The following is a 23,193-nucleotide window of genomic DNA, read 5'->3' on the forward strand; positions in this document are numbered from 1 at the left end:
ACACAGCTGCTGCAAGTTATCGGGAAGGACTGATAGACTGTTAGCCTTTATCATGAGACAAATAGATTACAGGAATAGGGAGTCGTGACTCAGTTAAAGTTCCTGGGAATCTGAAATAAAAGCAGTGCTGGAGAAACTCTGCAGGTTTGGCAGCTTCAAAGCTAAAGAGAACAGAAGAGGTTCTGAAGACGTCATATCGGATTCGAAGTGGTCGCTCTGTTTCTCTCTACACAGATACTGCCAGATCTGCTGAGTTTCTCCAGCTTTGTGTTTGTTTCAGATTTCCAAGTTTCAGTCTCATCATCTGCCATGGTGGGATTTGAACCCACATCCCAGCACATCAGCCTGGCTCTCTGGACAAAGTGTTCAGTCACATCACCAACGAGACCTTCTCCCTCTGTATCGTGCCTCCACCAATAAGATACATAGAAAGCAGGAATCATCAGCAGTGCTTTGTCCGGAGGCTCACTGAAGATGTTACCGAGTATGGTAATAAAACGTCTGAAAGTGAACCTTCCAGCACAGCGAGCAAACCTACATCCAGACACTTCTCCAATGTTCATAAATCCAGTCAAGCTATAGCCATTCATATAACTTTCTCTGACAAAGATTTGTCCCCTCAGTCCTTGCATTACCTCTGCAATACCTCTGCAATTGGACCATTTGGCTTATCGTTTATGATTGGAATACTAATTGCTGATGTGATAATCCATGCCCAGTGTTTGCCCACTGCCTCTGTCCTGACTGTTTGGTTTATTCTCCAGTGTATGGCATGGTGCCTTTCCTGACGGCCATCTTGGGGACAATGCTGCCAATGCTGGGGATGGCGAAACATGACTCTATGAAATCCGTGTTCACCATCGGTAAGATCACTGTTTAACATGATGGGTGTAGAGGACACTTTACTCTGTGTCTAACCCCATGCTGTCCCTGTCCTGGGAGGGGGGTTCAGTAGGGGACAGTGTTGAGGGAACTTTGTATCTAGAAACACACAAACTGCAGATGTTGGAATCCAAGGTAGACGAGCAGGAGGCTGGAAGAACACAGCAAGGCAGGGAGCATCAGGAGGTTAAGTTGACATTTCGGTTGTAACTGAACAAGGGTCTTGAAGAAGGGTTATACCTGAAATGTTGACTACTTCACCACCTGATGCTGCTTGGCTTGCTGTGTTCTTCTAGTCTCCTGCGTGTTACTCTGTACCTAACCCTGTGCTGGGAATGTTCAATGGGGGACAATGTAGAGGTGAGTTTACTCTGTATCTAACCCAAATGCTGTCCCTGACCCTGGGAGGGTTTAGGGAGAGTGTAGAGGGTGCTTTACTCTCTGTCTGACCCCATGTTGGGAGTGTTTATTGGTGGCGGTGTGGTGGGGCTGATTGTGGAACAGAGTTGAGAATCTCTGCAGAGTAATTGGGTGACCGAAGTGGAAATGATTGAGTTTTGAAAGGGAATTGGATGGGCACCTGAGGGAAGTCGGGCTAATGGGGACTGAGTGTATAGATCCACGGGGATGGGATGGTGCTGAATGGTCTCGTGCTGTGCCGTGAGGAGTGCTGTCTCTGTAGTTTCCCGGTTTGGTACTGCGGCAGTGTTGGGGGTGTGTGTGTGTGTGTGTGTGTGTGTGTGTGTGTGTGTGGTATTGCTAACGTTCCCCTTCCTGTGTTATCGCCTGGCTTCCAGCTCTGGGCCGTTTTAGCGAGAGTATCCTGGAGTACTTGGCGAACCTGGATAAGGCCCCAGACCCCACTGTCAGGAAGGACGCCTTCTCCAGCGAGATCTACACTTCCTACGAGATTCTTTTCAACGTGTGGCTGCAGCACAAAGAGGCCAAGGTGAGGGCTGTTTTTCTCTTCCCCCCCCCCCCCCCCCCCCCCCCCCACACTAACAAGGGGGCTGATCCCACCCCCCCCAGCAAGGGGGCTGATCCCCATTCTCCAAGTGTTAATGTTTCGGGTCCAGTTACCCTCCGTCAGGACTCTGTGTCCTGTACAGATCTGTCATAACCTCCCTGCTCTAATAATCTATGCCATGGTTGATGAAGGCCTTCTGAACCATCACCATAACCTATCCTCTGAACGTTCTGCTCCCTATCACTCTGTGTACTGCCTTGTCTTGTTAATTCTTCCCAAGGGAGTGCACCAACCCACGTTGTTTTCAGGAAGTTCCATCTGCCGCTGGTCTGTCTATCTGACCAATCCAGTTAACCCTCCACCTCATACCACCTTCAATCACCTGGCCAGTCGTCATGACATCTGCAAACCTCCTTATCATCCTACCCCAACATCCTCATCTCTGAGAGTTTGATGAGGACAGTGTAGAGGGAGCTTTACTTTGTATCTAACCCCGTGCTCTCCCTGTCCTGGGAGTGTTTGATGGGGGGACGGTGAAAAGGGAGCTTTACTTTGTATCGAACCCCATGTTGCATGTTGTTATAGACACAGTGACCAAGTTTTGGTTCCTCAGTACTGACCTTCTCTCTCTGAGGTAGCTGTCTTTGCCATCCTGTTGTGTGGCGAATGTTTGCATTGTGTTTCTCTCACCAGCTGAGGGCCAGTGTGGTGGACGCTGTTGGCCACATGTCGTACCTGCTACCACCCGACAAACTGGAGGAACAGCTGCCCAAACTAATCCCTGGCATCCTGTCTCTCTACAAGAAACATTCCGAACACTTCCACATTACCCAGGTAAGCACTGACTCTGGCAGCAGGATGCTCTCTCATTCGCGAAGAGATCAGAGAGGCTGTCTGACCAGTCTCTCCCATTGTCGTACACACTCCCTGCTCCGTGTAACATCCACTTGGCCCCCCACCCTCTTGTGTCAGGGTGCTGGACTGTCTCGTGGGGCAGATTTGCATGAGTTTATTTTCAATGCATTACCCTACGGAGAGAATCCAAGTTTGTTCTCCAGCTCTATGAGCAGCAGGAAGTGGAAAACATCCAGAGGGAACGCATCCCCCTCTCACCACCCTCACCCCCCCCCTCACCCCCCCCTCACTCACCCCCCCCCCCCTCACACTCACCCCACCCCCCCCCTCTCACTCACCCCCCCCCCCCCCCGTCTCACTCACCCCACCCCCCTCACTCACCCCCCCCCCCCTCCCCCCCCCAGCCTCTCTCTGTTGGATGTCTATTTCTTGCTCTCTGGCCAACCTTATATTTGTCAATTGTCCTGACCAGTAGGGAAGCGTGTGACCATAATTGTGTCCCCTCTGTGACAATTTGTAGACCAATGTCTAAAATCTCAGACAGTACCACATTGACCAACTTGCTTGGATGGCCGCTACTCAGGGCACCAATGTTTCACACCAGGTTTGGTTATGGACAGAACGATCACTCACACTTCACAAGAGCAGTGAAAATGGATTTCTAAACTTTGCAACTTTCATCCCCCACAACACGCAGACACATGGGATGAAGGCAAAGTACAATATACCATGGGTGAAACAAATATAGACAGAGTAAACAAAATTCCAACGGTCAAAGACCAGGCGACAAGGTGGAGGGTTATTTTCCTCCCAGTGCTCCTGATTATTTTTGCAGTGCTGTGATGCTAGTGATTGTTTGCTGATGGTCGTCCTTCCATTCGGTGGTTGATCAGGTGAACATTGATCTTGTCTTGAATCATATGTAAAGTCTTTTAACCTTCCTCAGGCTTGCGGTTGTCTTCTCTGCTGGATGGGATTTCAGGAGACGGAGAACGCAACATTACAGCGCAGTACAGGCCCTTCGGCCCTCCCATGTTGCGCTGTCCTGTGAAACCAATCTGAAGCCCTTCTAACCTACACTTTTCCATTCTCGTCCGTATGCCTATCTAGTAACCATTTATATGACTTTAAAGTTGGTGAGTCTGCTACTGTTGCAGGTAGTGCATTCTATGCCTCTACTACTGAGTAAAGAAACTACCTCTGACATCTGTCCTGTATCTATCACCCCTCAATTTAAAGCAATATTCCCTCATATGAGCCATCACCATCGAAGGAAAAAGGTTCTCACTGTCCACCCGATCTAACCCTCTGGTTATCTTTTATGTCTCAATTAAGTCACCTTTCAACCTTCTTCTCTGTAATGAAAACAGCCTCCAGTCCCTCAGCCTTTCCTTGTAAGGCCTTCCCTCCATACCAGGCAATATCCTGGTAAATCTCCTCCGAACCCTTCCCAATGCTTCCATATCCTTCCTGTAATGCAGTGACCAGAACTGTACGCAATACTCCAAGTGCGACCGCACCAGAGTTTTGTACAGCCGCAACATGACCTCATGGCTCTGAAACTCAATCCCTCTATCAATAAAAGCTAACACACTGTACATCTTAAAAGCCCTATCAACCTCAGTGGTAACTTTGAGGGATCTATGTACATGGACACCAAGATCTCTCTGCTCATCTACACTACCAAGAATCTTACCATTCACCCAGTACTCTGCATTCCTGTACTCCTTCCAAAGTGAATCACCTTACACTTGTCCGCATTAAACTCCATTTGCCACCTCTCAGCCCAACTCTGCAGCTTATCTATGTCCCTTTGTAACCTACAACATCCTTCAGCACTATCCACAACTTCACCGACCTTAGTATCATCTGTAAATTTACCAACCCATCCTTCTGTGGTCTCATCCAGGTCACTTATAAAAATGACAAAGAGTGGACCCAGAACAGATCCTCGTGGTACACCACCAGTAACTGAACTCCAGGATGAACATTTCCCATTAACCACACCTTCTGTCGTCTTTCAGCTAGCCAATTTCTGATCCAAACCACTAAGTCACCCTCAATCTCATGCCTCCATATTTTGTTCAGTAGCCTACCATGGGGAACCTTATCAAATGCTTTACTGAAATCCATATACACCACATCAACAGTTTTACCCTCATCTACCTGTTTGGTCACTTTCTCGAAGCACTCAATCAGGTTTGTGTGGCACGACCTACCCTTCACAAAACTGTGTTGACTATCCCTAATCAACTTATTCCTTTCTAAATGATTATAAATCCTATCTCTTTACCCACAGCAGAAGTCAGGCTCACTGGTCTATAATTACCAGGGTTCTCTCTACTCCCCTTCTTGAACAAGGGGACAATATCGGCTATCCTCCGGTCTTCTGGCACTATTCCTGTAGACAATGACAGCATAAAGTTCAAAGCCAAAGGCTCGGCAATCTCCTCCCTGGCTTCCCAGAGAATCTGAGGATAAATCCTATCTGGCCCAGGGGATTTATCTATTTTTACACTTTCCAGAATTTCTAACACCACCTTGTGAACCTCAATCCCATCTTGTCTAGTATCCTGTATCTCTGTAATCTCCTCAACCACATTGTCTTTTTCCAGTGTGAATACTGACAAAAAATATTCATTTAGCACTTCCGTTATCTCCTCTGACTCCACGCACAACTTTCCACTACTATCTTTGATTAGCCCTAGTCTTACTCTAGTCACTCTTTTATTCCTGATATACCTATAGAAAGCCTTGGGATTTTCCTTGATCCTATTCACCAACAATTTCTCATGTCCCCTCCTGGCTGCTCTTAGCTCTCTCTTTAGGTCTTTCCTGGCTACCTTGTAACACTCAAGCGCCCTAACTGAGCCTACACCCCTCATCTTAACATAAGCCGCCGCCTTCCTCTTGACCAGAAATTCAACTTCTTTAGTAAATTACGGCTCCCTCGCTCGACCACTTCCTGCCTGTCTGACAGGAACTTCCTTATAAAGGACACGCTATAGCTGTTCCTTGAATAAGCTTCATGTTTCAATTGTGGCCATTCCCTGCAGTTTCCTTCCCTATCCGATGCATCCTAAATCGTGCCTAATCTCTAAGAGGGGGGATGCTTTCTGTCTGCAAACTCTGGATGGTTTCCCTTTTTTTTTTGCTGTTTTTGGTACTTGCAGCTTGTGAACACACTAGTTCAACCAGCAGCTATCGCTGGGCAGACTTGCCTCAACTGAAAAGATATTTGCTGATCAGTCACTATACAATGGGTACAGGGATGGGTCAGAGGTTAGAAATACTGCAGCAAGTATGTGGTAGAAGATGCCCTCCAACACATCTCTTCCATGTCCTGCACCTCTACTGTCAAACCCCACCCCTCCAACTTCAACGACAGAACTGCCCTGGTCCTCACCTTCCAACCTACCGACCTCAGCATAAATCACATCATCTGCTGACATTTCTGCCGCCACCACCACCAGAGATATATTTCCCTTCCCTCCCCACCCCTTTCAGCAAAGACTGTTCCCTCCATGACTACCTGGTCAGATCCATGCCCCCCCTACAACCCACCCTCCCATCCTGGCACCCTCTCCTGCCACCGCAGGAATCGCAAAACCTGCACCCAAACCACCTCCCTCACCTTTATCCAAGGCCCCAAAGGAGCTTTCCACATCTATCAATGTTTTACCTGCACATCCACCAATATCATTTATTGTATCCGTTGCTCATGATGTGGTCTCCTCTACATTGGGGAGACTGGACGCCTCCTAGCAGAGCACTTTAGGGAACATCTCTAGGACACTCGCACCAATCAACCAAACTGCCCCGTGGCCCAACATTTCACTCCCCCTCCCACTCTGCCGAGGACATGGAGGTCCTGGGCCTCCTCCACCGCTGCTGCCTCACCACCCGACGCCTGGAGGAAGAACGCCTCATCTTCCGCCTCGGAACACTTCAACCCCAGGGCATCAATGTGGACTTCAACAGTTTCCTCATTTCCCCTCCCCCCACCTCACCCCAGTTCCAAACTACCAGCTTAGTCCTCATGACCTGCTCTTCTGTCCATCTTCCTTCCCACCTATCCACTCCACTCTCCCCTCTGACCTATCACCTTTACCCCCACCTCCATTCACCTATTGCACTCTTTGCTCCCTTCTCCCCCAGCCCCACCACCCCTCCCATTTATCTCTCTACCCTGGAGGCTCCCAGCCTCGTTCCTGATGAAGGGCTTTTGCCTGAAACGTTGATTTTTTCCTGCTCCTTGAATGCAGCCTGACCTGCTGAGCTTTTCCAGCACCACTCTGATCTCCAGCATCTGCAGTACCCACTTCTGGAGGAGCATACTGCAGCAAGTAACTCGCCACCTCACTCTGCAGCACCGTCTACAAGGCACAGGTCAGGAGTGTGATGGAATACTCCCCACTTGCCTGGATGGGGGCAGCTCCAACAACACTCAAAAAGCCTGACACCATCCAGGACAAAGCAGCTGCTTGATTGGCACCACATCCAACTCCTCCTTCCCTGCCCCCACCCTCCACCTCCACGCACCAACCACGCGCAGGAATAGCAGCGTGTACTATCTACAAGATGCACTGCAGAAATTCACCAAAGATCCCTAGACGGCTCCCTCCAAACCCATCACTCCTTCCATCAGGAAGGACAAGGGCAGCAGGTACACGGGAACACAACCATGTATAAAATGCATGAACCAGCCTTTACCTGGCATCATGGGTGCCCCTGCACTCTGCTTCAGTTCGAACTTCATGGAGGGCAGTTAGGGATGACCATTAAACACCCTTCCAGCCAATGAAGCCCACATCTCGTGTACACCTACAAACTGACCAGTGAAGAGTACGGTGATCAGGAAAATGAACTTAAAGCCCTGTGTTTAACTTCCAGAGTCTGTGTCATGTGTTGGATGCTGCAGTGGAAATGGGCAGCCGAGTACTGGAGACCCAGATAGACAATCTGCTCAGCATATTACACCCCCAGGTAAGGGGCAGGAGGAGAGACCCTGTAAATATTACACCCCCAGGTAAGGGACGGGAGGAGAGACCCTGTAAATATTACACCCCCAGGTAAGGGGCAGGAGGAGAGACCCTGTAAATATTACACCCCCAGGTAAGGTGCAGGAGGAGAGACCCTGTAAATATTACACCCCCAGGTAAGGGAGAGGGGGGGAGAGACCCTGTAAATATTACACCCCCGGGTAAGGGGCAGGGAGGAGAGACCCTGTAAATATTACACCCCCGGGTAAGGGACGGGGAGGAGAGACCCTGTAAATATTACACCCCCAGGTAAGGGGCAGGAGGAGAGACGCTGTAAATATTACACCCCCGGGTAAGGGACGGGGAGGAGAGACCCTGTAAATATTACACCCCCAGGTAAGGGAGGGGGGGGGGAGAGACCCTGTAAATATTACACCCCCAGGTAAGGGGCAGGGAGGAGAGACCCTGTAAATATTACACCCCCAGGTAAGGGGCGGGGAGGAGAGACCCTGTAAATATTACACCCCCAGGTAAGGGACGGGGAGGAGAGACCCTGTAAATATTACACCCCCAGGTAAGGGGCAGGAGGAGAGACCCTGTAAATATTACACCCCTGGGTAAGGGACGGGGGGGAGAGACCCTGTAAATATTACACCCCCAGGTGAGGGGCAGGAGGAGAGACCCTGTAAATATTACACCCCCAGGTAAGGGGCGGGGAGGAGAGACCCTGTAAATATTACACCCCCAGGTAAGGGAGGGGGGGGGGAGAGACCCTGTAAATATTACACCCCCAGGTAAGGGGCAGGGAGGAGAGACCCTGTAAATATTACACCCCCAGGTAAGGGGCGGGGAGGAGAGACCCTGTAAATATTACACCCCCGGGTAAGGGACGGGGAGGAGAGACCCTGTAAATATTACACCCCCAGGTAAGGGACGGGGAGGAGAGACCCTGTAAATATTACACCCCCAGGTAAGGGGCAGGGGAGGAGAGACCCTGTAAATATTACACCCCCAGGTAAGGGGCAGGAGGAGAGACCCTGTAAATATTACACCCCCAGGTAAGGGGCGGGGAGGAGAGACCCTGTAAATATTACACCCCCAGGTAAGGGACGGGGAGGAGAGACCCTGTAAATATTACACCCCTCGGTAAGGGGCGGGGAGGAGAGACCCTGTAAATATTACACCCCCAGGTAAGGGAGGGGGGGGAAGAGACCCTGTAAATATTACACCCCCAGGTAAGGGAGAGGGGGGGAGAGACCCTGTAAATATTACACCCCCGGGTAAGGGGGGGGGGGGAGAGACCCTGTAAATATTACACCCCCAGGTAAGGGAGAGGGGGGGAGAGACCCTGTAAATATTACACCCCCAGGTAAGGGAGGGGGGGGGGGAGAGACCCTGTAAATATTACACCCCCAGGTAAGGGAGGGGGGGGAGGAGAGACCCTGTAAATATTACATCCCCGGGTAAGGGAGGGGGGGGGGGGAGAGACCCTGTAAATATTACACCCCCAGGTAAGGGGCGGGGAGGAGAGACCCTGTAAATATTACACCCCCAGGTAAGGGGCGGGTAGGAGAGACCCTGTAAATATTACACCCCTAGGTAAGGGGCAGGAGGAGAGACCCTGTAAATATTACACCCCCAGGTAAGGGACGGGGAGGAGAGACCCTGTAAATATTACACCCCCGGGTAAGGGAGGGGGGGGGGAGAGACCCTGTAAATATTACACCCCCAGGTAAGGGAGGGGGGAGGAGAGACCCTGTAAATATTACACCCCCAGGTAAGGGACGGGGAGGAGAGACCCTGTAAATATTACACCCCCAGGTAAGGGACGGGGAGGAGAGACCCTGTAAATATTACACCCCCAGGTAAGGGACGGGGAGGAGAGACCCTGTAAATATTACACCCCCAGGTAAGGGAGGGGGGGGCAGAGACCCTGTAAATATTACACCCCCAGGTAAGGGGCAGGGAGGAGAGACCCTGTAAATATTACACCCCCAGGTAAGGGGCAGGAGGAGAGACCCTGTAAATATTACACCCCCAGGTAAGGGAGGGGGGGGGGAGAGACCCTGTAAATATTACACCCCCAGGTAAGGGGCGGGGAGGAGAGACCCTGTAAATATTACACCCCTCGGTAAGGGGTAGGGGGACCCTGTAAATATTACACCCCCAGGTAAGGGACGGGGAGGAGAGACCCTGTAAATATTACACCCCCAGGTAAGGGAGGGGGAGGAGAGACCCTGTAAATATTACACCCCCAGGTAAGGGAGGGGGAGGAGAGACCCTGTAAATATTACACCCCCAGGTAAGGGAGGGGGGGGAGAGACCCTGTAAATATTACACCCCCAGGTAAGGGAGGGGGGAGGAGAGACCCTGTAAATATTACACCCCCAGGTAAGGGAGGGGGGGGGGAGAGACCCTGTAAATATTACACCCCTCGGTAAGGGGCGGGGAGGAGAGACCCTGTAAATATTACACCCCCGGGTAAGGGGCAGGGAGGAGAGACCCTGTAAATATTACACCCCCAGGTAAGGGACCGGGAGGGGAGAGACCCTGTAAATATTACACCCCCAGGTAAGGGAGGGGGGGGGGAGAGACCGTGTAAATATTACACCCCCAGGTAAGGGAGGGGGGGGGGAGAGACCCTGTAAATATTACACCCCCAGGTAAGGGAGGGGGGGGGGGAGAGACCCTGTAAATATTACACCCCCAGGTAAGGGAGGGGGGGGAGAGACCCTGTAAATATTACACCCCCAGGTAAGGGGCAGGAGGAGAGACCCTGTAAATATTACACCCCCAGGTAAGGGAGGGGTGGGGAGAGACCCTGTAAATATTACACCCCCAGGTGAGGGGTAGGGGGGCCCTGTAAATATTACACCCCCAGGTAAGGGACGGGGAGGAGAGACCCTGTAAATATTACACCCCCAGGTAAGGGGCAGGAGGAGAGACCCTGTAAATATTACACCCCCGGGTAAGGGACGGGGAGGAGAAATCCTGTAAATATTACACCCCCGGGTAAGGGACGGGGGGGAGAGACCCTGTAAATATTACACCCCTCGGTAAGGGGTAGGGGGACCCTGTAAATATTACACCCCCAGGTAAGGGACGGGGAGGAGAGACCCTGTAAATATTACACCCCCGGGTAAGGGACGGGGAGGAGAGACCCTGTAAATATTACACCCCCAGGTAAGGGACAGGGAGGAGAGACCCTGTAAATATTACACCCCCAGGTAAGGGACGGGGAGGAGAGACCCTGTAAATATTACACCCCCAGGTAAGGGAGGGGGGGGAGAGACCCTGTAAATATTACACCCCCAGGTAAGGGACGGGGAGGAGAGACCCTGTAAATATTACACCCCCAGGTAAGGGAGGGGGGGGGAGAGACCCTGTAAATATTACACTCCCGGGTAAGGGACGGGGAGGAGAGACCCTGTAAATATTACACCCCCAGGTAAGGGGCAGGAGGAGAGACCCTGTAAATATTACACCCCCGGGTAAGGGACGGGGAGGAGAGATCCTGTAAATATTACCCCCCCGGGTAAGGGACGGGGGGGAGAGACCCTGTAAATATTACACCCCTCGGTAAGGGGTAGGGGGACCCTGTAAATATTACACCCCCAGGTAAGGGACGGGGAGGAGAGACCCTGTAAATATTACACCCCCGGGTAAGGGACGGGGAGGAGAGACCCTGTAAATATTACACCCCCAGGTAAGGGACAGGGAGGAGAGACCCTGTAAATATTGCACCCCCAGGTAAGGAGCAGGGGAAGGGGGATCCAGGTCTGAGACAGTGATATTGTTCGCTGGCCCCCTCCAGCTGTTTTATTTGGTCTGATGATGCACCTTATTCTGTTTTGCTCCGTTATCATTCTGACTGAGACTGTCTAACGAGGAGCGTTGCTGTATAGCAGGAACAAGATCACAGAAGGGTCACTGCACCCAAAACGTCAACTCTGATTTCTCTGCACAGGTGCTGCCAGACCTGCTGAGCTTTTCCAGCAACTTCTGTTTTTGTCTCCGATTTACGGCATCCATAGTTCTTTTGGTTTTACAAGATCACAGATTGCCTGTACCTCAACTGTATTGATTCATCTGCCCACCACCCCCAACCACCACCCACACACACAATGTAAATGCACCCATCCCTGGCTCAATGGGACAGAACAACTGTTTGATCTGTAGCTGGTACTCTGTATCCCACTCCCTTCCCTCCAACACTGACACTCAGTAGCGGCAGTGTGTACTATCTACAAGATGCACTGCAGAAATTCTCCAAAGATCCTCAGGCAGCACCTTCCAAACCCACAGCAATATCCATCTGGAAGGACAAGGGCAGCCGATACATGGGAGCCCCACCCCCTGCAAGGTGCCCTCCAGGCAACTCCCCATCCTGACTTGGAAATATACTGCCATTCCTTCACGGTCACCGGGTCACGCTCCTGCAGTGGTGGGGTTTGAACCAGTGACCCCAGAGAATCAGGCCGTGTCTCTGGATGACAGCTTCAGTGCCATTGCCACGGTTGTCCTTAGTTGCTACATGCCTGGAACATTCTAGTAACACCCAGCTGCACCCTCTCCAAGGGTTGGATGTCTTTCTGAAAGCGTGTCCAGAATTACATTGAATGATCTCGCTGTGACCTGACCAGTGCTCTGATAATTTCTCCGCATTTCAGTGGAAGGAGATCTCTTGGGCAGCCCCATCCTGGGGGGGTTTGTCCAACTGCTGCCCGGATCAGACAGAGGGCACCCTCAGCCAGTCACACCTGAAGGGATGGCGTTTGGCAATCTGACTGCAATGAGCAGCTTGTTGTAGAAAACTGCTCACTCTGCACTCATCAGGACAAATGCAAGAATGCCAAATTTCAAGCAAGTGCAACAATTTATACTTTGGGGGAAAAGAATGCTGATTGGCTGGCAAGCTGGCTTTGACTCCCCAAGATGTTGCCATGGTAAAAGCCACAGGGATGACATGGTGGCTCAGTGGTTAGCACTGTTGCCTTGCGATGCCAGGGACCGGGGCTCAATCCTAGCCTCTGGTGACTGTGTGGAGCTTGCACATTCTCCCCGTGTCTGCGTGGGTTTCCTCCGGGTGCTCCGGTTTCCTCCCACAGTCCAGAGATGTGCAGGTCAGGTGGATTGGCCGTGGGAAATTGTCCATTGTATGCAGGCTAGGTGGGTTAGCCATGGGAAATGCAGAGTTGCGGGGATAGGTAGGGGGTTGGGTCTGGGTGGGATGATCTTTTTGGTTGGGATGGACTCGATGGGCCAAATGGCTGTGGATTCTCTAATTCTAAAGACTTCTCCAGTTTCAGGATAATTCAACAAAGGTGTTCCCTGTGCTCACGGTGGGGGGAGGTGGTGTGGGGAGCGGTGATGGGGAATGTCTGTGAATACAACTCCATCCTAAACATAACTGTGACTCGTTACGAACTAACGGATCTGTGGAAGCTGTCCACGAATGTGATGATGAGCACATGAAGGATGATGCTTCCCTGTCGTCTGGATGGTGGGCGTTTTCTCTCTCTGCCCCCTCCTGGCACAATGTTACCACTCACCACCAGACAGTGGGAGTACAAAGACTGCTCTAGGCCCAGTTTCTCTCTCTCTTCTCTTCACCCCCCCCCCCCACAGGTGTGTACTCCCCTGGATTACAGCAACCACACAGCAGTCAAGAATCACAATGAAGCTCTCCGCTGTTTCACTGTGCTGGGTAAGAACACCTCGTGTGGGGTACAGAAACAACTCCTGGGGGGGGGGTGGGTGGGTGCGGGGGGGGGTATGGTGCCCCAGAGTCTGTTCCAAATCTATTCCAGCCACTTGTCTCCATAAGCTGGGCAAGTACTACTGCCATAGTCAATGCAGAGCTCCGCCTACGTTGGGAGGGTGCTGGGGGAGGGGTGGGAGGGGAAAAAGGGCAGGTCAGTGCTGAGGTTCGCTCTGCCCCCTCACAGGGTGGGGGAGGGAGGGGAGGTGGTGTGTGGGGTTGGGGGGGGGTGGGTCACTCTGCCCCGTCATGGAGAGGGGGTTTCTAGCCTCAGACAATTCTGTATGGAGTTTGCACATTCTCCCTGTGTCTGTGTGGGTTTCTTCCCATAGTCCAAAGATGTGCAGGTTAGATGGATTCTTCATGGGAAATTGTTCATAGTGTGCCGGACTGTGCAGTCTGGGTGGATTAGCCATGGGAAATGCAGAGTTACAGGGATAGGGTAAGGGAAGTGGGTCTGGATGGGATGCTCTTCAGAGGGTTAGTGTGGACTCAATGGGCCAAATGGCCTGCTTTCACACTATCAGGGTCCTGTGATTCAATGAGTGCCATCGTCTATGGGGTGGTGATAACAGTGACATTGATTAAACAGTGATCCATCTCATCAATAAATCTGCATAATCTCAGATGAGAGATGGGGACTCCGTTCTCCTGTGGGAAGCGTCAGGTACCAGAAGCCTGGTAACGGACTGATATTCCCCTCCCAGCTCCACGCAGTAGATAGGCGAGGTGGTTTTCTTTACTCAGCGGGTTGTGAGTTCATGGAATGCCCTGCCAGTAGCAGTGGTGGACTCTTCCTCTTTATGGTCATTCAAGCGGGCATTGGATAAGCATATGGAGGTTATTGGGCTAGTGTAGGTTAGGTAGGCTTCGGTCGGCGCAACATCGAGGGCTGAAGGGCCTGTACTGTGCTGTATTTTTCTATGTTCTATGTTAAGGACCACCCCTCCAGAGGCTGTGAGCTGGGAATGAGCTTGGGAGGAGACTGAGGCCTGAGTGCACAAGGCAGCACTGACCTGATGATTTCTCCCTCTCCCTCTCACAGCTCGTGCCTATACTGACCGGCTCATCGCTTTCCTGCTGCAGAGGTTAGAGGTTCATAGTGAACGGACCCGCATCGGCACCCTGACTGTCATCAAACACCTCATCAACTCTGCCTGTACGTAATACCACAGTGTGTAACTCCCAGTCAAGCAACAATTCCCCACACCTTCAGTAACAGGGACCCTCAGCTTGGGGCCAGAAGTTCACAGGTTCAAGCCCCACTCCAGACAAACTGTGCATACACTCTAGGTTCTCACACCCAGGACAGCGCCGAGGGAGTGCGGCGCTGTCGGAGGGCTCAGCGCCGAGGGAGTGCGGCACTGTCGGAGGGATCTGGAATAGGTGCATCCTTTGCTCGGGCAAAGTCCAATTACTGTGGGATGGTCATGCAGGTTAATAACTGACTGTGAATTATGTTTTGTGCCTGTTAGACATCCAGATCGTGAGTTAGACGGAATTAATAAAGGGATTAGAAAGATATTGAGATGTGGCCAGTGCAGACAGGACATTAATTCTCTCCCATCTGCATCCTTACAGCCCCACAATTGGAGAGTAAGAAAGCTCAGATATTGGCTGGAATGAAGTTCACAATCCAGGACAGCAACAACAAGGTAAGAGTGGACTTAACCCTTCAAGTGCTGAGCTGCACAGAGGAGAGGAGGCCACTCAGCCCTCGTACAGAGATGCTGCTGCAGTGGTGATGTCACTGGACTAGTAATCCTGAGACTGAGGCTAATGTTCAGGGGACGTGAGTTCAAATCCCACCACACCACTGGGTGTTATCGATGTAAATGTTAGCAATGTGCCGACGCTGGAACCACCAATTTGTTGTTAAAACTGATGCAGTCCTTACCTGATCTGGGCTTCATCTTAACTCTGCTCTTCCTTCTATTGTAGGAAAGGTTTTGGAAAGGATTATGAGAGATAAGATTTATAATCATCTAGCAAGCAACAGTTTGATTTCAGATAGTCAATATGATTTCGTCAAGGGCAGGTCATGTCTCACAAACCTCATTGAGTTTTTTTGAGAAGGTGACCAAGCATGTAGATGAGGGTAGGGTAGTTGACGCGGTGTACACGGACTTCAGTAAAGCCTTTGATAAGGTTCCACATGGTAGGCTGTTGGAGAAAGTGTAGCAACGTGGGATGGAGGGTAATTTAGTAGTATGGATTAGAAACTGGCTTTCTGTAAGAAGGCAGTGAGTGGTGGTCAATGGAAAATATTCAGCCTGGAGTCCGGTTACTAGTGGTGTGCCACAAGGATCTTTTTTGGGACCACTGCTGTTTGTCATTTTTATAAATGATTTAGACTCGGGCATAGATGGATGGATTGGTACATTTGCAGATGACACTAAAGTTGGTGGAGTGGTGGACAGTGTGGAAGAATGTTACAGGTTGCAGGGGGACTTGGATAAACTGCAGAATTGGGCTGAGAGGTAGCAAATGGAGTTCAATGCAGCTAAATGTCAGGTGATGCACTTTGGGAAGAATAACAGGAAGGCAGAATACTGGGTCAATGGTAAGATTCTTGGTAGTATGGATGTGCAGAGGGATCTTGGAGTCCATGTACATAGATCGCTGAAAGTTGCCACCCAGGTGGACAGTGCTATTACAAAGGCATATGGTGTGTTAAGTTTCATTGGTAGAGGGATTGAGTTCCGGAGCCGCAATGTCATGCTGCAACTATACAAAACGCTGGTGCAGCCACACTTGGAATATTGTCTACAGTTCTGGTCCCCATACTTCAGGAAGGATGTGGAAGCATTGGAAAAGGTGCAGAGGAGATTTACCAGGATGTTGCCTGGTCTGGAAGGCAGGTCTTATGAGGAAAGGCTGAGAGACTTGGGTCTGTTCTTATTGGAAAGAAGGCGGCTAAGAGGGGATTTGATAGAGACATACAAGATGATCAGAGGATTAGATAGGATAGACAGTGAGAGTCTTTTTCCTAGGATGGTGACGTCAGCGTGTATGAGGGGACATAACAAATTGAGGGGTGGTAGATTTAAGACAGATGTCAGAGGCAGGTTCTTTACTCCGAGAGTGGTAAGGGTGTGGAATGGCCTGCCTGCCAATGTAGTTAACTCAACCACATTAGGGGTATTTAACCAATCCTTAGATGGATGATTTTGGAATAGTGTAGGTGGGCGAGCTGAGAATAGTTCACAGGTCGGCGCAACACCGAGGGCCGAAGGGCCTGTTCTGTGCTGTATTGTTCTATGTTCTAAATGGCTGGACAAGATACTGTTTGAGAGTGATTCGGGTGACAGAAGGATTGATGAAAGATTCCTGTCCGTGTATATGCCTTTGCTCCAATATCCTCGAACCAAAAAAAACTACTAGTCCCCTGTTTTGAAAGACGCTATTGAGCCCTGGCTCAGCAGGATGTTGTGGAGACGGGTCTCCAGATTCCGCCCCGCCCCCCCCATCCGCCGTCTCACGTGCTGACATTATCCCCATAACTCCCGGCTTGCATTTAGGGTTCCCGAACTTTTGTTCTGGTCTCCCCTACCAGTGGAAATTGGAACACCCTGTCCATCCTCTTGGGTCTCTTCATTCTAAACTCTGGTGCAGTCTAAACCAGCAAGGTCTGAGGGAATTCTGGCCACTTCTATCTCATTCTCCACAGAGTGCCAACAAGGGAAGGGTAACCCCCCCCCACCCTAACTCTTCCCCCTTCTGGGTGAGGGGCAGTGTGTAGTTCTCAGATCACTCCTTCCCCGCTAACTCTCACTCCCTTACCTGGTCTGCTGGTGAATAGTAACAGACTGCGGAAGGATATGGGCAGGCAGGTGGCAAATGCAGTGTTAATGGTGTGAAGCGATGCTTCTTGAGGAGAGGTGCTATAAGGGGTTCGGTTCTGAGGGGGAGGTACAGGAGCACTGGGAATCCTGGGGGTTGGTCATTGAAGGTTCACAGGCCAGGAACATTTCAAAGACAATGGAATAGTGGAATGAGAGGCTTTATAAATTGAGGCATGGGGTACTAAAGCAAACAGGATGTGGAAAAATAAACAGAAGATGCTTAGATATCTGCAGGAGTATTGTCTTCAGTCTGAGCTCCTGATTTTTAGGAAATGATATCATTCATTGCAGAGGAGTTGGACTGATTTGAATGGGACCAGGGATTTCGGTGAATGTCATAAAGGCCTACAGCACAAGAGAAAGGCCTTTTGGCCCATCAAATCTATGCTGTCAAAAACAGCCACCTAACTATTCTAAACACATTTTCCAGCACTTGGGCCACAGCTTTTCAGAGAAATTCATTCATAGAATCCCTACAGTGTGGAAACAGGCCATTTGGCGCAACAAGCCCTCTGAAGAGTGACCCTCTGAAGAGTAACCCACCCACACCCATTCCCCTACTATCCTACATTTTACCTCTGACTAATGCACTTAACCCACGCATCCCTGAGTGCAATGGGCAATTTCCCATGGCCAATTCACCTAACCTGTACATCTTTGGACTGTGGGAGGAAACCGGAGCATCTGGAGGAAACCCACGCAGACACGGGGAGAATGTGCAAACTCCACAGCCCGAGGCTGGAATTGAACCCGGGTCCCTGGTGCTGTGAGGCAGCAGTGCTAACCACTGAGCCACCGTGCTGCTCCATTGAATCCATGCTGTCAAAAACTGCTGCCTAGCTATGTCTGACTTAGTATTGCAAGTGCACATCTAAATACCTTTTAAATGATGAGGGTTTCCTCCTGGCAGTGAATTTCAGATTCCCACCACCCTCTGGGGTGAAAAAGCTTCTCACATCTTCTCTAAACCTCCTGCCCCTTACCTTAAATCTGTGCCCCTCAGTCACTGATCCCTGCACAAAGGGGACAGGTTTCTTCCTGTGTATCCCCCTAGTCCCCTCTGCTCTAAGGAAAGTAACTGTTTGTAACTGAAGCTCTACATCCCCGGAAACCACCTGGTAAAAACCAAAAGAACTGCGGATGCTGTAAATCAGAAACAAAAACAGAAGTTGCTGGAAAAGCTCAGCAGGTCTGGCAGCATCTGCAGACAGAAATCAGAGTTAACATCTTTGGTCAGGTGACTTTTCCTCAGAGGAAGGCTGACCAGATGTGAAGCGTTAACTCTGATTTCTGTCTACAGATGCTGCCAGACCTGCTGAACTTTTCCAGCAACGTCTGTCTTTGTAACATCCTGTTAAATATCCTCTGTATCCTCTCCAGTGCTATCTCATCCTTCCTATAATATGGATTCAAAACGGCACCCAATACTCTTGCTGTGAAGTGACCAGAGAAGCTAACTCGAGCAGAGAAGTTTAAGGATGAGATTTCATTGAGATGGACAAAACGGTGTCATTTTGTCAGAGTAAACAAAGTGTTTCCAGTGTTGAATGGGATTTATCCTCTGATTCTCTGCAATCCCCGCCCTGGCTTCCTTTTGGCTTTGATCTTTAGATTAGATTACTTACACTGTGGAAACAGGCCCTTTGGCCCAACCAGTCCACACCGACCCTCCGAAGAGCAACCCACCCAGACCCATTCCCCTACACCTAACACTACGGGCAATTTAGCGTGGCCAATTCACCTGACCTGCACATTTTTGGACTGTGGGAGGAAACCGGAGCACCCAGAGGAAACCCATGCAGACATGGGGAGAATGTGCAAATTCTACACAGACAAGTTGCCTGAGGTGGGAATTGAACCCGGGTCCCTGGCACTGTGAGGCAGCAGTGCTAACCACTGTGCCGCCCAATATGTCGTCATTGTCTACATAAATAGTGCCAGAAGACAGGAGGATAGCAAATGTTGTTCCCTTGTTCAAGACGGGGAGTAGATACGACCATGGTAATTATAGACCAGTGAGACCGACTTCTGTTGTGGGTAAGATGTTGGAAATGGTTATGAGAGAGAGGATTTATAATAACCTAGAAAGGAAGAAGTTGATTAGGAACAGTCAACACAAGTTTGTGAAGGGTACGTCATGCCTCACAAACCTTATTGAGTTCTTTGAGAAGGTGACCAAACAGATGGATGAGGGTAAAGCGGTTGATGTGGTGTATATAGATTTCAGGATGCCTACCTTGTAGAAGTTCTCCTCCCCTCTCCACAAGAATCTGAGTCTCTCTCTCTCACTGCAACCTCCAGGTCGATTTCCTGATGAAGGGCTTTTGCCCAAAACGTCGATTCTCCTGCTCCTCGGATGCTGCCTGACCTGCTGTGCTTTTCCAGCACCACACTGATCTAAACCCCAGTATATGGATTTCAGTAAAGCGTTTGATAAGATTCCCTATGGGAGGCTATTGCACAAAATACAGAGGCATGGGATTGAGGGTGATATAGTGGTTTGGATCAGAGATTGGCTAGCTGAAAGAAGACAGAGGTGGTGGTTGATGGGAAATATTCATCCTGGAGTTCAGTTACTAGTGGTGTACCACAAGGATCACGTTTGGGTCTACTATTGTTTGTCATTTTTATAAATGACCTGGATGAGGGTGTAGAAGGATGGGTTAGTAAATTTGTGGATGACACTAAGGTCGGTGGAGTTGTGGATAGTGCTGAAGGATGATGTAGGTTACAGAAGGACATAGATAAGCTGCAGAGCTGGGCTGAGAGGTGGCAAATGGAGTTTAATGCGGACAAGTGTGAGGTGATTCACTTTGGAAGGAGTGACAGGAAGGAGGAGAACTGGGCTAATGGAAAGATTCTTGGTACTGTAGATGAACAGAGAGATCTCTATATCCATGTGCATAGATCCCTGAAAGTTGCCACCCAGGTTGATAGGGCTGTTAAGAAGGCATATACGGTGTGTTAGCTTTTATTGATTAGAGGGATTGAGTTTTGGAGCCATGAGGTCATGCTGCAGCTGTATAAAACTCTGATGCAGCTGCACTTGGAGTATTGCATACAGTTCTGGTCACTGCATTATCGGAAGGCTCGAGTCATCGAGTAATAGAGATGTACAGCATGGAAACGGACCCTTCGGTCCAATCCGTCCATGCTGACCAGATATCCCAATCCCGTAGGAAAAGACCAGAAGGCAATGTCTTGGAATAAAGGGAGGACCATGGAGGCTCATTTGTCAAGTATGTTCGAGACCGTGATCAATTGCTTTCTAGACATTGAAGCATCACAGGAGAGAAATCACAATTTCCCTGATAATAGGGTAGCTCAAAAACATGAATGGTCTACTCCCTCCTGTTTCCTATGTTTATAAACCACAAGTTCAAATCCCCCCCCCCCCCCCCCCTCAGCTCTCAGCGATTCTTCAGTATGCTGCGTGGAAAATAAAAGTACCAGCTTGAGATGCTTCACTGCCCAGGTGGGTGGACACGATCCCAGGGGAATTCTATTCATGAACTGAACAAATCCTGCCCTTAGAAAAGCAAAACATCTGACCATTTATCCTGTTGCTGTTTCTGGGGCACAATTTGTCTGAGCGTTTGCTGCTTTAAACAAGCGACAGCACTTTGAAAGAGCGCTTCATTTGATTGAATTAAAATTTCACATCTTTGAACAATCAATTAGAGTCAGAGAATTATAGAGAAGTACAGCATGGAAACAGACCCTTCGGTCCAACCCGTCCATGCCGACCAGATATCCCAATTCAATCTAGTCCCACCTGCCAGCACCTGGACCATATCCCTCCAAACTCTTCGTATTCATATACCCATCCAAATGCCTCTTAAATGTTGCAATTGTACCAGCTTCTGTCACTTTCTCTGGCAGCTCATTCCATACCCGTACCACCCTCTGTGTAAAAAGTTGCCACTTAGGTCCCTTTTATATCTTTCCCCTCTCACCCTAAACCTATGCCCTCTAGTTCTGGACTCTGTGACCCCAGGGAAAAGACTTTCCCTATTTATCCTATCCATGCCCCTCATAATTTTGTAAATCTCTATAAGGTCACCCCTCAGCCTCTTGAGGCTCCAGGTAAAACAGCCCGAGCCTGTTCAGCCTCTCCCTATAGCTCAAATCTTCCAACCCTAGCAACATCCTTGTAAATCTTTTCCGAACCCTTTCAAGTTTCACGACATATTTCCGATAGGAAGGAGACCAGAATTGCACGCAATATTCCAACAGTGGCTTAACCAATGTCCTGTACAGCCGCAACATGACCTCCCAACTCCTGTACTCAATACTCTGACCAATAAAGGAAAGCATACCAAACGCTGCCTTCACTATCCTATCTACCTGTGACTCCGCTTTCAAGGAGCTATGAACCTGCACTCCAAGGTGTCTCTGTTCAGCAACACTCCCTAGGACCTTACCATTAAGTGTATAAGTCCTGCTAAGATTTGCTTTCCCAAAATGCAGCACCTCGCATTTATCTGATTAGATTAGATTACTTACAGTGTGGAAACAGGCCCTTCGGCCCAACAAGCCCACACCGCCCCGCCGAAGCGCAACCCACCCATACCCCTAACCTAACACTACGGGCAATTTAGCATGGCCAATTCACCTGACCTGCACATCTTTGGACTGTGGGAGGAAACCGGAGCACCCGGAGGAAACCCACGCAGACACGGGGAGGACGTGCAAACTCCACACAGTCAGTCGCCTGAGTCGGGAAATGAACCCGGGTCTCTGGCGCTGTGAGGCAGCAGTGCTAACCACTGTGCCACCGTGCCGCCCCAAATCTGCATTAGACTCCATCTGCCATTTCTCAGCCCATTGGCCCATCTGGTCCAGACCCTGTTGTAAGCTTTGGAAAGGGTTCAGAGGAGAATTACTAGGATATTGTCTGGTATGGAGGGAAGGTTGAGGGACAGGCTGAGGGACTTGAGGCTGTTTTCATTGGAGAGAAGGTGGTTGAAGGGTGACTAATTGAGACACAAGATCAGAGGATTAGATAGGGTGGACAGTGAGAGCCCTTTTCCTTGGATAGGGATGGCTAGCATGAGGGGACATTGCTTTAAATTGAGGGATGATAGATGTAGGACAGATGTCCGAGGTAGTTTCTTTATATCTGGTTGGTATGGATGGGTTGGACCGAAGGGTTTGTTTCCATGCTGTACGTATCGATGACTCTGCTCAGAGTAGGAAGGGCATGGAACACTCTCATCCATCCTGTTTGTTACTTTGTTATGCTGGAGTTGAAGTTACGGGTCGAGTGAGTGACCCTTTCTCGGAACAAATAGTCCTAGGAGGAAGGGTCACTCGACCGGAAACATTAACTCTGAGTTCTGTCCACAGATGCTTGACAGGACCTGGACAGAGTGGATGTTGGGAAGACGTTCCCATTGGCAGCGGACATGAGGACCCAAGGGCACAGCCTTAGAGTAAAGGGAAGACCTTTTAGGACAGAGTTGAGGAGAAACTTCTTCAACCAGAGAGTGGTGAATCTCTGGAATTTACTACCACAGAAGACTGTGGAGGTCAGGTCACTGAGTTTATTTAAAACACGGGTTCTTGATTACCAAGGGGATCAAAAGTTACAGGGAGAAAGTGGGATTGAAAAACATATCAGCCATGATTGAATGGCGGAGCAGACTTGATGGGCTGAGTGGCCTAATTTCTGCTCCTATGTCTTATGCTGCCAGATTACTTACAGTGGGCGGCACGGTGGCACAGTGGTTAGCACTGCTGCCTCACAACGCCAGAGACCCGGGTTCAATTCCCGCCTCAGGTGACTGACTGTGTGGAGTTTGCACATTCTCCCCGTGTCTGCATGGGTTTCCTCCGGGTGCTCCGGTTTCCTCCCACAGTCCAAAGATGTGCAGGTCAGGTAAATTGGCCATGCTAAAT

At 50.0% G+C, this 23,193-nt stretch overlaps 1 protein-coding gene across 1 annotated transcript in view; it reads left to right on the plus strand.

Annotated features, from left to right (window-relative positions):
- Positions 1–23,193, plus strand: part of LOC140480295 (maestro heat-like repeat-containing protein family member 1) — a 94,762-nt gene that overhangs the window by 13,567 nt on the left and 58,002 nt on the right. The window contains 7 exon segments of the mRNA XM_072574999.1: positions 765–863; positions 1,680–1,831; positions 2,543–2,683; positions 7,598–7,690; positions 13,315–13,393; positions 14,493–14,606; positions 15,029–15,102. Coding sequence (XP_072431100.1) covers positions 765–863; positions 1,680–1,831; positions 2,543–2,683; positions 7,598–7,690; positions 13,315–13,393; positions 14,493–14,606; positions 15,029–15,102 — 752 coding nt within the window.

This window comes from Chiloscyllium punctatum, chromosome 8, assembly GCF_047496795.1.
Source record: "Chiloscyllium punctatum isolate Juve2018m chromosome 8, sChiPun1.3, whole genome shotgun sequence".
Taxonomy (NCBI): Eukaryota; Metazoa; Chordata; class Chondrichthyes; order Orectolobiformes; family Hemiscylliidae; genus Chiloscyllium; species Chiloscyllium punctatum.